The sequence below is a fragment of the Canis lupus genome, chromosome 18, assembly GCF_003254725.2.
Source record: "Canis lupus dingo isolate Sandy chromosome 18, ASM325472v2, whole genome shotgun sequence".
NCBI classification, from domain to species: Eukaryota; Metazoa; Chordata; class Mammalia; order Carnivora; family Canidae; genus Canis; species Canis lupus.
Genome location: NC_064260.1, coordinates 36999101 through 37015820, shown reverse-complemented (window position 1 = coordinate 37015820; position 16720 = coordinate 36999101). Strand labels below are relative to the sequence as shown.

The following is a 16720-nucleotide window of genomic DNA, read 5'->3' as shown; positions in this document are numbered from 1 at the left end:
GTGAAATTTAGAACCCTTCCTGGCCTTTGCTAATGATCTTTGGGGCCATGCAGTGTTTGCTGTAGCGTCTCTCTGATTTGGTCTTCTTGAAGAGGTGAGATATAGGTCAAGATGAAGGTCAAGGCCTCTTCTATCAACAGCAAGTTCACTGCAAGATTCACTGACCCTTCTCATCCCAGAGACACATTTGCCAACTATGCCTGATGTGGTTCGTGGTAGCCTGTGGGGGAACCACACTGAATTTTCGGATCAGCTAGATGCACTCAGTGACTCACTGGGGAATGTGGAGAAATCATCGGGGGAAAGAGGTGCATCAGTCATAGACATTGCTTCATAGATTCCTTGGAAGCAGTCATTCTCTTTTCCAAACTCCATGGAGTCTGATTCTAGAAGAAAGACAGAAGATGACTCAAGGCTGGTGCCATTGCTAAGTAGTCAGTGGGTTTTTCTCCCCATAGCTTCTTAAAAATGATATTTATTTAACACCCATAAGGCATAGGCACATTAAATTCGGCAGAGAGAGAACCATAGTTGGGGTGTAGGGGGAAAAAAGGGAGAGAAATGGGTGGAAGAAATGGAAAGAGAGAAAGGAATAGAATTGGGAGAAATCATGAATAAACTACTGCCACTATGTCCCCACATCACTCAAAGACATCTGTGGCTCTTGCTATAGTGGAAAGGGGGCTGGACTCCAAAGAAATGGAGTCCCAACTCAAGCATGGCAGCTGCTCTGCTGTGTTGCATTCTGGGGCATTGGGCAGGGCAACGAAACTGTGACTGTAGCCACCTGAAGGCCACCCACTGCCTCTTGGTAGCTTGTGGGCCTGCAGCTGGAGCCTTCTGCTCTAGAGCAACAGAATGGTCCCGTTGGCCCTTCTCTGAGTTCTCTGAGTGGAGACTTGACCACTTTTCCTCTCTGACACATGTTCCCATTCAGTATACACACTGTTAGACTTTCAAACGGCTGGTGATTGTGTTTCAGGAATTGTTGTGTGGTTGTCTTTCATGATTGCTTTGACAACCTCCTGCCAAGTTCTCTCTCTCACACACATACACACACCCCTGCAGGCCTTCATTTTAACAATGTTCAGAGTTTTCAGAGTTACTGGTTCTTGTAAAGGAAAGTTTTAGGTGACACATGAACGAGTATGTAAACATTTGTTTGTATTTACTTAAAAAAGAGAGATTACAAAGTAGAACCAGTATGGTACATATTGATACGTAACAAAAACTGTGTGGGTTGAATTTAAGTTGAGTCAAGGAAAATATTAAGTAATTCATACTAGTAAGTCAGATAAAACATAAATCATGAAGAATGTTCATTAATGCTTGAAGTATGGGAAATGTTTTTCCTGCATTTTATAATAGCCTTCGCTAGAATCACTATCAACTGCTGGCATAAAACAATTTACGGGCACCTGAGTGGCTCATTTGACTTAGTGTCTGACTCTTGGTTTTGGCTCAGGTCATGATCTCAGTGTCCTGAGATTGAGCCCTGCATCAGGCTCTTTGCTCACCGTGGAGCCTCACTCTCTCAAAATAAATAAATAGAATCTTGAAACAACAATAACAACACTTAATTTATAGCGTGTGTGGTAGGGTCTTGAACAGTATTTGGTGAATAAATAAAGGAACAGTGCTGTAACATTCTGCAATCAATGAATAGCAGGAATCTGTGGGGTTGTTAGCACCACAATACATCACACAATGCAATCAATACCTTGTTGAATTAGTTGCTCCCATTGAGGACCTATGTGGTAGGGGTGGAGTAACAAGTAATATAATAAACACAATACAGAGTGGTAAATGCTATAATTTGGGGTGGGGACAAAGCCACCACAGAGCATGGAGCAGGGAGGGATTTTTCGTTTTTTGGAGGAGAGTATGGGAAGGTGTATATATCAGAATATGGCTTCATTTAACAGGTGACACTTGGCTGAATTCTGAAGGATTCCTAGCATTTGTCTGGGTGCACAAAATTAATCTCTACTTGGATAAATTAAAACTGTAGGGCAGCCCTGGCGGCTTAGCGGTTTAGCGCAGCCTTCAGCCAGGACCTGATCCTGGAGACCTGGGATCAAGTCCCATGTCGGGCTCCCTGCATGGAGCCTGCTTCTCCCTCTGCCTGTGTCTCTGCCTCTCTCTCCTTCTGTGTCTCTCATGAATAGATAAATAAATAATCTTTTAAAAAAATTAAAGCTGTATATCTTTTAAGCTCTCTCAAATTTGGAGAGTAAAAATTAAGCAATAATTAGAATATAGCAAAGTCTAGTAGTAATTAGACCAATTTAGAATATCATGTCTCCAAACAATTCCTATTTGTGTTCCAACATCGACCACAGGGGATGGTCAAGTTAAAAACTAAGTTAGCCTCTTGGGGTTTATTGAATCAAAGCTGGAAGGGAATTCCCCAGAAATAAGATGAGAAGAACTGAGAGCTGAGAGAGAAGCCAGAATTCTGTCTCTACAAGATCCAAAGTCCCATGATTTTCCCTGAGAAGAGGCAGCAGGGAAGGGTGAACAGTGTCCAGATGTGTGCTCCCCTCAGTGCTGAGTGAGGGTTATCTCCTGATTTATCTACACAATTCCCCAGATCATTGAGAAGAGGCTTCCATTGTGGGCTTCACTCAGTCTCAGGGAAGAATGTGGTCACCAGCCTCTCTAGGTAGAAGGTAAGGATACAGGGAAGACCAGGCTGATTGAGCTGTTGTGTGGTCTAGACCCTGGGAAATGGACCAATGAACCTGACTGACCTTGGGATCCCCCAATCCTGTGAGGGGCTTCCTGGGGTGGAGTTACAAGTGAGTTGGAACATTCATGCCATTTCCTGGAGCAAATAAAGTGACACTGTTTATGCCAGATATTTTGACAACAAATAGGTCTTCAAAACAGACATTCCCCTGCTAAGTGTGGGAAAATAAATCTGCCTCCCTCTCAAAATGTGACTAATATCCTAGGTTGCCTGATGTGACCGTTATCCACCCTCCTTGCGGGAGGGGTACATGCTTCGTTGGGACACTCAGAAAATATAATGTAATCTGCTCAGTTTCCAGGTTACACATTCAATGCCTACTTGATAGTGGATGCTCAATAAACACTCATCAAATGAGTAAATGTACAGTCACCCTGTGAGGGAAGAAGGTAGAGGAATATGCCAAGGTCTTTATGGAAGAGGAAGGGCTCTCTGTGAATATTCACCAAGTCTTTGGAAGCAGTACTGGTACCACAAAAGAGACTCACCAAAAAGATGCAATATTATTGAGGTTTTATATTTCCTGGGTGAGAAGAGAGCTGGATTTCCCTGATCCTACCTTCACATAGCAAGGAATTATGCATCAACAAAAGCAGAAGAAAGATAATGAAAGAGAATGTTTAACTACAACCAAGCTCACGGGATTGTCATTTTTATACACTTGAGAATACCCCGGCGAGGAGCAAACTTGGGAGTGGAGAGTGAAGAGTGGAGAGATTTCTCATTCGCTTGCAATACCTTGGATGAAGACACAAAAGGCAAGAATAATGTTTTACTTGTATATTTATTATGCTTTGAATGCTCCTAAAACTAGAGCGCCTTGCAATAAAACTAGCTACGGTAAGATTAAAATCCACTTCCACAGTATAAAAGGCAAGAGTGAAACAGAAATAGTTACTGAATGAAAAGCAGTTGAATATAAAACTTAGTTTTGGGCTTCCTTGCAGCTAAGGCAAAAAGGGAAACATGAATTAATAGTTAAGTAGGATGACATAAATGTGTTCATTAGAGAGAAATGTGTGTATGTGTGTGTGTGGGGGGGTGGGCAAGGGCATGAGGAAAGTGTTGTGAATTCAGGTGAGTCCAAGCAATGGGAATTAGAATTCCTTACCTAAGGTATGTTGAATATCTCTTCTGTAATCAATGTGATTGTGTATTGTGGTGGAATTCATTGTAGTTTTTAAGACACTCCACACATAGAACCTTTTTTAAAAACTTCTTTGAAAACTTATTGATGTTCTGGAGAAAATGTTGAGAGATTTTGGGGGGTAAAATGCTGAGGCATGTGGCTTCCACATCTGGTCTAATAGCTGTTCATTAAATTTGTAGATGACAATGGGAGAGAAATCAATTACTCGTTGGGGCAAAGAATTGCAACTCTCTGTAAGATCTTGATGGGCTAAATCTGAAGGATTGGCTTTAAGAAGAGATGAGGATGGGGCCCCTGGGTGGCTCAGTCAGTTGAGTTCGACTCTTAGTTTCAGCTTGAGTGGTGGTCTCCGAGTTGTGGGAGTTGTGGGATGGAGCCCCATGTCCTGCTCAGTGGGGAGTCTGCTGGAGATCCTATCTCTCTCTCTCTCTCTCTAGAATAAATAAATTAAATATTTTTTTAAAAAAGAAAAGAGACGAGGATGAAGAAAAGGAGAAGGAAAGAAGGAAGACAGGAAAAAGAAGGAAGGAAGGGATACGACAATAAACTCAGACCAAATCCAGAGTGTGTTATGTCTGGAAATTAACAAACATATAAATAAATACCTAGATCTAGCAAGGCAAGTATGCAGATTTGTGGCCGTATCTAGATATTAATCCTAGTTCCAACAATGACTGGTTTTATAACTAGGGGTGTGTGTTATGTAACTTCAATTTCCTTGCCTCTCAAATGAGAATTCTAAAAAATCAATAAAATTTTTATGACTAAAAAAATAAACACACACTTTTGGAAACGATTTTTGAAAAATCTGAAAAGTGGAGAAAACAGTAATCACCCATTTCTCTCAAAAACACCATTAAGAGTTTATTGTTGCCCTTTATGTTGGTAATATAACTGGTTCATGCTATGCATGCAGTTTTGCCTCTTTGTTTTCTTCATTTAACGTGATAATCACCTTCTCACTTTATTAAACCTTTTACCTATAGTAATTTAATGGCAATATAATAGTTCCTCATATGAATATACCCCAAGTGACTGAAATGTTACTTTTTGTCAAGCATTTGTTTTATTTCTTTATGAAAAATTATTAAGGCATACAGTACACACCTTTGTGCATTTGGCTCCATATTCCAGGCTATTTCCTTAGGGTAGATCCTTAAATGTTGAGAGCACTTATTCAATGCAGATGACATCCCCCCTCCCTTTTTTTTAAAGGGACGGGTAGGGGGAGAGGGAGAGGCGAGAGAGAATTTTCAGCAGACTCCAGGCCCGGTGCAAAGCCTCTCACAACCCTGAGATCATGACCAGAGTTGAAATTAAGAGAAAAAAAAAAAAAAAAAAGAAAGAAAGAAAGAAATCAAGAGTCAGACATGTAACCAATTGAGCCACCCAGGCTCCCCAATGCATGTGACATCTTAAATCACTTCTTGAAAACAGCTGATTATCTTCGGGATGCCTGAGTGACTCACTCCATTGAGCGACCAGCTCTTGATTTTGACTCAGGTCATGATCTCAGAGTCCTGGGATAGAGCCCCTCGTTAGGCTCTGTGATCAGTGGGGAGTCTGCTTGAGGATTCTCTCCTCCTCTCCCTCTGCTCCTCACCCCCCACTCTCTCTAAAATAAATAAATAGAATCTTAAAAACAAAGCAAAACAAAACCTAACAGCTGGTTATCTCTCCAGAAAGGATATGCCTTTTTAGTATCAGAGTGCTAAAATGAAGATTACTTCATCTCAGAAGTACTAAGTATCAGTCACTGGCATCGATAGGACCTCAATAATTTCCAGTGTTCATGTCAATACAGAATTACATCATGCCTGGCACTGTTGCTAGTGTCCTGGCCATTAGTGAAGAATGGGACCCAATCGTCCCAGCCCTCAAAGAGCTTAGAAACTATGGAGGGAACAAAAATACACAAGTGAACACGGAGGCAAACGTATCGTTCAGGAATGATGAAATCCTTGGCTATAGATAATAGTTCTTTTTCTTACAACTGTTTGCCTCCTTAGTGTTTAATTTAGAGATAAAATACTTGGAGCAGAGGGTGTGCTGACCATCTTCACTTACTCTGCATAGAGAGAGTCAGGCAGGTCTGTGCTCTTAATGTTGCTCCCAGAAAAGGAATTAAAAATTGGAAGGGACAATACTCCCAGAAACTTTCAGATGAAATTTTCCTACCATGATTCCAGCCATCTTCTAGGCCTCTTACCTTACATAAGGCATAAGGCTTAAGGTAAGGCATAAGGCTGTGCCAGATGGCTGTGCAGGGAAAGATGCACGTAGGGAAGGAAAACACTTTACTTGCAAAGCATGGAGGGTATCAGACTTTATTATTTTTTAAAAATTTTTATTTATTTATGATAGTCACACAGAGAGAGAGAGAGGCAGAGACACAGGCAGAGGGAGAAGCAGGCTCCATGCACCGGGAGCCCGACGTGGGATTCCATCCCAGGTCTCCAGGATCGCGCCCTGGGCTGAAGGCAGGCGCTAAACCGCTGCGCCACCCAGGGATCCCGGTATCAGACTTTAAAAAGACTGGTTTGTCAGACACAAAAGCCCAACAAATATTCAAAGGCTAAAACTGCAAATCAGCAAGAAAACTAAGGTTGTATTATTCTGTTTATGGTGGAAAGCAATATTCTTACATGATTATTATTTTCAAAGGTCATGACACATCTTCAGTCATTAGCATAGAAAAATGAACAAAAATACATTCTTTGGAGTGTCCATAAACCAGTCAGGGTCATTTTATTTTGGTTTAATTCAGGATGCAAAGTGGTTCCCCTGCCTTCTTACTGTGGCATTGTGAATTGCTTCATCATTGGAAGAAAAAGTGTCAGTTTTTGTTTCTGCAGGAGATGTGGTATGGTGTGTATGTGTGTGTGTGTGTGTGTGTGTGTGTGTGTTGGGGGAGGATAAATACCCTACTGCTCTTTATGCTACTCTTCTTTCTTCTGCCAGTACGTCTCATTGGCCAACCTCAACCAGAAACTACGCGGTGAGGGAGACTGGCTAATACAGTCCTTAGTGACGAGCCTCCCATGGGGCAGAGCAGGCTGGAGAGTGTGGATCTGGGGAACAGACCCAGAATAACCAACAAAACTTTCCTTTTGCAAATCACTAAGAGGAAGAGCTGTCTCTGAAAGTGACAGAAATGGAAAAGTGGGAAACGGGAAAGGCTGAAGTAGAGAATTCATAAAGCTGCAGTAAGAAGGTGGGGGAACCCCTTTGCACCCTGAGTTAAGCTAAACAAGGTGACCTGACTGGTTTAGGGATACCCCAAAGAATGTATTTTTGCTAATTTTTCTATGCTAATGTCTGAAGATGTGTCACGACGTTTGAAAATATAATTATGTAAGAATGTTCTCGAGAGAGGTAGGAAGAGAGTCTGGGTAGAACAATATTACAGAGGCCACGGGTGAGGAATTTCAAGGAGTAGGGAGTAGCCAATAGCTGCAAATACCATTCAGATCAGGTCAAAAGTAGCTGCCGAATTCAATGATTTGGAAGTCATTGGTGACCTTTATTAGGGTATTTTCAAGGAGTAAGATGGAAACTGGATGGCTTGTGCTAAGGGAGGAGTAGGGAATGGTCATAACGGGAAGGAGATAGGGAGGCATTCCCCTCTGGTGATGTAAGATTGGAGAAATGTGTTATGGATATGTTATAGGTCCTATATCAGAGGTCCAGTGCTAATGAGGATGATGATGATGAACTGCCTCCAGGTAGCTTTTGTTATTTCTTTCCATAAGGTTGGAGGTAGGGTCCTCTGTTAGTGAAGAAGAAGGCAGAAGGGAAGACTTGAAGACACTGGGGAAACTTACACTTGTCTTGGTGGGAACCAGAAGGAGGGGCTCTTTAGGGGATTGGGGATAGTGCTGGGGTTGATAATGCCCCTTTGTTGTGGCCTCATTAGGCAGGATCTTGTCATGTCTAGTCCTGTCTAGCCTGGAATAGGTATGTTGAGTATTACAGAAGGTGACAGGATTGAGAAAAGGTCAAGGAGCCAAGAATAGTGACAGTATTGGCAAAAGGCTAATGGAAAAGATGAACTATATAGGCTTGGTTGGGTAGGGAAGGGAGTAAAGCCCAAAGGAGGCTTATTTGGGGGAAGTAGAGGATCAAGGCAGTTTCGAAGAGGTGGAAGACGAGAAGTATTAATGATTATTGCTAACACTCATGGAGGGTTTAGGGATACTTTTACTTCTCCAGATACTTTTACTTCTCCCAACAGTCTTAAGAGTTTTGTCCTATTGTCATTTTTATAGGTAGAGAAATTGAAGCAGAAGCTTCAACGAGTCGCTCTGGGCCATACTCTTGGTCAATGGCACATCAGGGATTAGAACCTGGTCTGATCCCAGAGGCTGTGCTCGAGAACCAGGTAAAGGATTAGGGAGTAGAGAGATTTGTGGTCCGGGTATGGCATCCTGTGATTTAAGATTTCAGAGCTGATGCGAACAGATACGTATACACCTATGTTCACGGCAGCATTACTCACAACAGACAAAAGGTGGAAACAATCCAAGTGTCAAAAAACCAATCAATCAATCAATGAATCAATCCAAGTGTCCATGAACAGATGAATGGATAAACGAAATGTGGTCCGTACACACAGTGGAACAGCATTCAGCCATAAAACATAAAGGAAATTTGGTATATGCTACCGTGTGGGTGGACCTTGAAAACATTATGCTTAGTGAAATAAGCCAGGCACAGAAAGACAAATATTGTGTGATTCCACTTGTATGAGTTACCTAGGATAGGCAAACTCACGGGGACAGCAATCAGGATAGAGGTAACTAGAGGCTGGGAGGAGACTATGTGGGGAGCTATTGTTTAGTGGGTACAGAATCTTGTTTGGGGATGATAAAAAAGTTTTGGTTATGGATAGAGGTGATGGTTACATGGCACTGTGGACGTACTTGATGCCCTGAATTGTACACTGACACAGGGCTGAGCTCAAAAATACTATGCAAAATACACTCTGCCACAATTTCAAAAAAGGATTTCTGTGGTGAACTACTTCTGGGTGATTACAACAAGAAGTCTGATTTAAAAGTGAGTTGCAGATTTTGTTGTTTATTTATTTATTTGAGAGAGAGAAAGAGCGCACAAGCGGGAGGGGGAGACGGAGAATCTCGAGCAGACTGCGCCGAGCGTGGAGGCTGACACAGGCCTCTCTGAGGACCATGAGACCATGACCTGAGCTGACACCAAGAGTCAGATGCTTAACTGACTGCGTGGGCCACCCAGGCGCCCCCGTTGCGGAGTTTAGCCTGGAGGTAAAGGTGGTTGGGGTTGGGGAGATCAAGAAAGGGAGAGGCCAAGAGTTGAATGGGCCACCTGGCAGGAGCTCTGTATCCTGACCTTAATCTATCCTCAGGGGGAGCACGGTGCCGTCAACAGGCCGCATGCACTGAATACATGGAGGGTGCTAATCAAACTGGGATGGTTCGCTTCCACTTCCGCCCCTTCTCCAAACTCCCTGAGGTGCAGATGTTGATTTTTGTGGCCTTCTTGATCATGTACCTGGTCAGCATCAGCGGCAATGTCTCCATTTCTCTCATCATCTGGCTCAACCGTTCTCTGCACACCCCCATGTACTTCTTCCTGGCCAACTTGGCAGCTCTGGAGATCTGCTACTCTTCCACCATCGCCCCTCTGACCCTGGCCAGCGTCCTGTCCACAGAGAGAGCCCTCATCTCCCTGCCTGGCTGTGGTACCCAGATGTTCTTCTTCATCTTCCTGGGCAGTGCTGACTGCATTCTACTAGCTGTCATGGCCTATGACAGGTTTGTGGCCATCTGTCACCCTTTGCGTTACACCCTCATGATGAGTTGGCGGTTGTGTGTGCAACTGGCCATGGGGTCTCTGGTGCTGGGGTTCATCTTGGCCATGCAGTTGACTGTGCTCATCTTCCAACTCCCCTTCTGCAGCAGTAAAGAAATCAGTCTGTTCTACTGTGATGTCCTCCCTGTCATGAGACTGGCCTGTGCAGACACCTGGGTCCATGAGGCCACCCTCTTTGTGGTCAGCATCACCGTCCTCACTATCCCCTTCCTGCTGATCACTCTCTCCTACGTCTTCATCGTGGCCGCCATCCTGAAGATTCGCTCAGCAGAGGGGAGGCACAAGGCCTTCTCCACTTGCTCCTCTCACCTGACTGTGGTCCTGCTGCAGTATGGATGTGGGAGCCTCATCTACCTGTGCCCCAGCTCCAGTTACTCTCCAGAGAGGGGCCAGGTGGTGTCTGTGGTTTACACATTCATCACGCCTGTGCTGAACCCCTTGATCTACAGCATGAGAAACAGGGAGCTTAAGGATGCTTTGAGGAGAACCATGATCAGGTTCCTGTTGTCCTAAGCACCGGGAGCACTCTGGGTGCTCCTTTCCAACACTGCTGGGAAGAAACAGAGGAGTGTGCTTTCTAAAAGATGAGGTGGGGGCTCAGAGGTCATTGGTTTTATACTGTTACTTCTTCCTCGATATATTATATTTGAAAACTCATTTTTCTTTTTCTCAGCCTCAGATTCTTCATCTCTAACATGGGGATTAAAAGGCCCACCAGACTTAAATCTGGGCTAGTTTGGGGGACCCAAAGTGAAAATACTGTGACTTTTTAAAGGGAGATACAGCCGTGAATGTGGTCATTACATATTCTCATCATGACATGTAGAGTGTGTGTCCAGTTCTCAGGTCTTAGTGGGCTCACACGTGGACCCGAGAAAAAGATGCATATCAAACCGGGACCATCCAACCACTCTCCACTGATGCCCGTGGTGCAAATGCTGAGCTTACACATTTTTTAATTCTCCTTCATCCTAAATTCTTCTTCCAGGGAAAAGTGATGGGGAAAGTGCTAGAGTTTAAAAGTTGTGGTTCTTTTTTCTTACTCGGAGCTAACCAGTCTCCATCTCAATCTCTGACTCTGTATGTGTTATTAGTCTGCATCTAACTCACTCTCCCCGTGCCCGCTGGGTCTCCTCCCCGTCGTGTCCCTCTGTCTCAGATACACAGCACACACGCATTCATGTGCCTCACATTCCTATCCGGCTCTAGCTGGTCTGAATATTTGTGTCCCCTACCTCAGGTTCATCTATTGAAATCCTAGTCCCCAGTGGAATGGCATAGGGAGGTGGGGCCTTTGGGAAATATGAGGTCACGAGGTTGGAGCCCTCATGAATGGGATTTGTGCTTTCATAAAAGAGACCCCACAGAACTCCTTGGCCCCTTGTGCCATGTGAGGATACAAGAAGTCTGTGACCTGGAAGATGTTCCTCACTCAGCCCTGACCTCAGACTTCTAGCCTCCAGAACTGTGAGAAATAAATTCCTGTTTTTTTGGTTTTTTTTTTTTAAGATTTTATTTATTTATTTGAGAGAAACAGAGAGAGCGAGGTGGAGCGCCAGGCAGAGGGAGAGGAAGTAGCAGACTTCTCCCTGCCAAGCAGGGAGCCTGACACAAGGCTGGATCCCAGGACCCTGGGGTCATGACCTGAGCCAAAGGCAGATGCTTAACCAACTAAGCCACCCAAGTGTCTCAATTTCTGTTGTTTATAAAGCCACTCAGTCTATGGTACTTTGTTTTTTTGTTTTTTTGTTTTTTTGTTTTTTTTTTTTTTTTTTTTTTATTGGTGTTCAATTTACTAACATACAGAATAACACCCAGTGCCCGTCACCCATTCACTCCCACCCCCCGCCCTCCTCCCCTTCCACCACCCCTAGTTCGTTTCCCAGAGTTAGCAGTCTTTACGTTCTGTCTCCCTTTCTGATATTTCCCACACATTTCTTCTCCCTTCCCTTATATTCCCTTTCACTACTATTTATATTCCCCAAATGAATGAGAACATATAATGTTTGTCCTTCTCCGACTGACTTACTTCACTCAGTTATAGTAGCCCAGATGGATGAAGATACTAAGAATACACAATATGGAAAGATTGTTTTTTTAATTGAGCCTCTTTGGGTAGGGGAGGGATAACGCTGGTTCAAATCTGGATTCAGGTTGAGCAAAACTAGTTCTGTGAAGATAGACACCGCCTGGACACAATGGGGAGAAAGGACCCTAATGTGGCTGTGAGCAAAAGGATAATCATTTTAGGGTGATCACTGTCTCAGGGTAATGACATCAGAATATAGATAGTTTCCTGTCTTTTTGTAGGGTGGGGGAAGCTCATTTATTCCTCTACCCATTGATTAGTGACTTATTGGAGTGCTTGCCTGGCTCATTTGGTGAAGTGTATACCTCTTGATCTCAGGGTTGTGAGTTCAAGCCCAAAGTTGGGTATGAAGCCTACTGAAAAAAAAATTTTTTTTAAATTATGAGTAATTTATTCATTCAATAAGTTTAAGAAGACAGTAAACAACTTTTTATTGAACTCTGCTATGTGCTATGTACCCACTTGTGGTAGGTGGAACAAGAAGTGGAAAGATAAGTAAGAGGCAGCTCCTGCCTTGGAGGAAGTTAAGTCTGGGTAGTGTTTAAGAACACAAATTGAAGTCAGGATGGCCGAGCAGTCTAAGAACACAAATTGTGATAGCCCAAGGGCAAGTGATGCAAAGCTATGAACTTCTGGAGGAGGGACAGCGAAAGGAATTAAGGCAAGTTTGATGGGGGACGTGGCATTTGAGCTGCAGCATGCAGGTGTCCAGGTCTCTCTGTGTGCAAACAGGAGCAGGAAGGGCATTTCTTCTCATGACTCTTAACCAACTGAGCCATCCAGGTGCCCAGGAAAGGCATTTCTAAAGGAGAGAATTGAAAGGGCATAAGAATAAACAATGAGCTTTTTGTGCCTCTGTTTCCTTATCTGGAAAAGCATAAAATGTCTGGGACATTTATTTTCCTTTTCTCTTTTTTTCTGAAAATGTATCACAGACTTAGAAAGCAGAAACCATGACCAGAATTCATATTACATGGAACTGAAATGTTCCTGTCTTCCTTTGAAAGACAACCAGAAACGATCCACCTTGGTTCTTTGCTGCCCCTCCTGTGTTCTATCGCAATATTGCACTAGGTCAGTGTTATCTGCAGGACACAAGTCTTGGTGAATAATTGGTGTTTGGGAGAAATAAATTTTATATGATCAAACAAGTGTGAAGAATATTGTGCCGATCAAACTCCAACCAGTGGTTTCCTGCAGGTTCACCTGGTGCCTGTAATGTGCAAATGTGAGGTCACACTCTAGGAAGAGGGATGCATTTCTCTCATGTTTTCAGAATTGTCACCACGAAACTCTTCTATTCCTTACCCCATTGAACCTGCTGAGGCTGACTGACTACCAAGAGGGTGGTTTCACTAGTGATTGAGATATTCCAGGCGCTTTTCAATTCCCTATGTTCCTTGAGAAAAACAATTGTAGTTATCATGGCTTAGTAGGTTTCTTCTTAAGTGATTGCATAAGGGAATTAATCATTGTCCATTTATCATCACAAAAACCCATCAGACAGGTGCTGTTGTTACCCCTGCTTACAGATAAGCAAACTGAGACACAGGGAATTTAAGTAATGTGTTCAAGTTCACGCAGCCAGGACAAGCAGAACATGGGATTTGACGTGGATGGTGTGGTTTCAAAGCCTGGGGAACAAAACTACTACCTCTCCCAGCAAGCCTATCACTGTTCTATGAGAGCTTGTGGAGATCCCTTGATTTTTCTGTAAATTTCATAATAAAATTGGAGCAATAATATCTACTCTATTTCCTCAAATTATTGTGACATCTTGGGGGGAGCACAGAAAAACTGTAAGAGTACAAGAAAAGATTCAGCATGGTTAGTTTAATATAAAATGGAGGGGTGCCTGCATTGGCTCAGTTGGTAGAGCATGCAACTCTTGATCACAGGGTTGTGTGTTCAAGCTCAATGTTGGGCGTGGAAACTACTTTTAAAAAAATCTAAATGGAGATATATACAAGATAGCTTATCTTTTTAGTTATAAATATTTTATTTTTAAAAATATTTTATTTATTTATTTATTTATTTATTTATTTATTCATGAGAGACACACAGAGAGAGGCAGAGAGACAGAAGGAGAAGCAGGCTTCTCGCAGGGAGCCCAATGCGGGACTCGATCCCAGGCCCAGGATCACACCCTGAGCCAAAGGCAGATGCTCAACTCCTTAGCCACCCAGGCATCCCAGTTATAAACATTTTTAAGCCATAGTTATTTAATTGCTTTTCACCTATGCTCTACTATGTTTATCTGTTACTCATGACAGGTGTTTCAAAGGTTTTCTAAGAAACAAACATGTCTCCTGCAGCTCAAAGTAACTGCAGCCTCCTCTGGGTGAGGCTTCTTTAACCAGGCTCCTCAGAGTAGCACTTTGTGCTTTAAGGTCCAGGGATTGAGTTTATATAAACATAAAAACAAATTTATAAGGTTCAAATTATACTGTCAAATCAAAGGCATATGGCATATGGAAGTCATGCTAGGAAAACATCTGAACAACATGATAGAAGACCTCTTTGTAAATGATGCCTGGGTGCCTGGGTGATTCAGTTTCTCAAGCATCTGACTCTTAATCTCAGCTCAGGTCTTTTTTAAAAATCTTATTTATTTATTCATGATAGACACAGAGAGAGAGAGAGAGAGGCAGAGACATAGGCAGAAGGAAAAGCAGGCTCCATGCAGGGAGCCTGACGTGGGACTCGATCCCGGGACTCCAGGATCACGCCCTGAGCTGAAGGCATATGCTTAACAGCTGAGCCACCCAGGCATCCCTCAGCCTTGGTCTTGATCTCAGGGTTGTGAGTTAAGTCCTGGAATGGGGTCCATGCTGGGCCAGGAGCCTACTGCAAAAGAATGAATGAATGAATGAATGAATGAGTGAATGAATGAATAAATAAGTAAATAAATAAATACCAGTTGACCATAGATATATGGGCTTATTTCTTGGGTCATGAGTTCAAACCCCATGTTGGGCTCCTGCTAATTTTACACCTAAAGGAGCTGAAGAAAGAACAACAAATAAAGCCTAAACCCAGAGGAGAAGAGAAATAATAAAGATTAGAACAAAAATGAATAAAATAGAAACCAAAAGAATGGTAGAACAGATCAACAAAACTAATAGCTGATTCTTTGAAAGAATTAATAAGATTATAAACCCCTGGCCAGACTTTATCAAAAAAGAAAAGAGAAAGAATGCAAATAAATAAAATCATGAATGAAAGAGTAGAGATCACTACCAACACCAAAGAAATACAGACAATTATAAGCAAATATATTATATGTATATAATAAATATAAGCAAAGATATGCCAACAAATTAGGCAATATGGAAGAAATAGGTGCATCTCTAGAGATGTATAAACTACTAAAAGTGAAATAGGAAGAAACAGAAAATCTGAATAGACCCATTACCAGCAATGAAATTGAAACAGTCATCAAAAATCTTCCAACAAACCAGAGTCCAGGGCCAGATGACTCCCCAAGGGAATTCTACCAAACATTTAAAGATTCCACATCTATTCTTTTGAAGCTGTTTCAAAAAACAGAAATGGAAGGAAAACTTCCAAACTCTTTCCATGAGGCCAGCATTACCTTGATCCCCAAATCAGACAAAGACCCCACCAGAAAGGAGAATTACAGACCAATATCCCCAGTGAACATGGGTGCGAATATTCTCACCAAAATACTAGCCAAAAGGATCCAAAAGTACACTGAAAGGATTTTTTTGCCATGACCAAGTGGGATTTATTTCTGGGCTGCAAGGGTGATTCAACATCTGCAAATCAATCGATGTGATATGCTACATTAATAAAAGAAAGGACTAGAACCATATGATCCTCTCATTAGATGCAGAAAAAACATTTGACATAGTACAGCATCCTTTCTTGATTAAAACCCTTCACAGTGTAGGGATAGAGGGAACATACCTCAATATCATAAAAGCCATATAAGAAAAGGCCACAGCAAATATCATTCTCAATGGGGAAAAACAGAGCTTTTCCCCAAAGGTCAGGATCATGGCAGGGATGTCCACTATCATTACTGCTATTCAATGTAGAACTAGAAGTCCTAGCCTCAGCAATTGGACAACAAAAAGAAATAAAAGGCATCCAAATTGGCAAAGAAGCCAAACTCTCACCCTTTGCTGATGAAATGATACTCTACATGGAAAACCCAAAAGACTCGATCCCAAAATTGCTAGAACTCATACAGCAATTCAACAAAGTGGCAGGACATAAAATCAATGCATAGAAATCAGTGGCATTTCTATACACAAACTAAGAGGCAGAAGAAACAGAAATTAAGGAGTTAATCTCATTTACAATTGCACCGAAAACCGTAAGATACCTAGGAGTAAACCTAACCAAAGAGGCAAAAGATCTGTACTCAGAAAACTATAGAACACTCATGAAAGAAATTGAGGAAAACACAAAGAGATGGAAAAGCATTTCATGCTCATGGACTGGAAGAACAAATATTGTTAAAATGTCAATGCTAAAAAAAAAAAATGTCAATGCTACCTAGAGCAATGTATACATTCAGTGCAATCCCTATCAAAATACCATCAACTTATTTCACAGAGTTGGAACAAATAATCCTAAAATTTGTTTGGAAACAGAAAAGACCCCAAATAGCCAAAGGATTGTTGAAAAAGATAATCAAAACTGGTGGCATCACAATTCTGGACTTCGAGCTCTATTACAGAGTTGCAATCATCAAGACAGCATGATACTGGCACAAAAATAGACATACTGATCAATGGAACAGAAAAGAGAACCCAGAAATGGATCCTCAACTTCATGGCCAACTAATCTTTGACAAAGCAAGAAAGAATATTCAGTAGAAAAAAAGACACTCTCTTCAACAAATAGTGCT

At 42.2% G+C, this 16720-nt stretch overlaps 1 protein-coding gene across 1 annotated transcript; it reads left to right on the top strand.

The window, feature by feature from the left end:
• Positions 1-9326: 9326 nt before the first annotated feature.
• LOC112663734 (olfactory receptor 10V1-like) lies at positions 9327-10543 on the top strand. Its single transcript, XM_025452802.3, has one exon. The coding sequence runs from the start codon at positions 9327-9329 to the stop codon at positions 10263-10265; it is 939 nt and encodes a 312-aa protein (XP_025308587.2). The 3' UTR covers positions 10266-10543.
• Positions 10544-16720: the final 6177 nt, after the last annotated feature.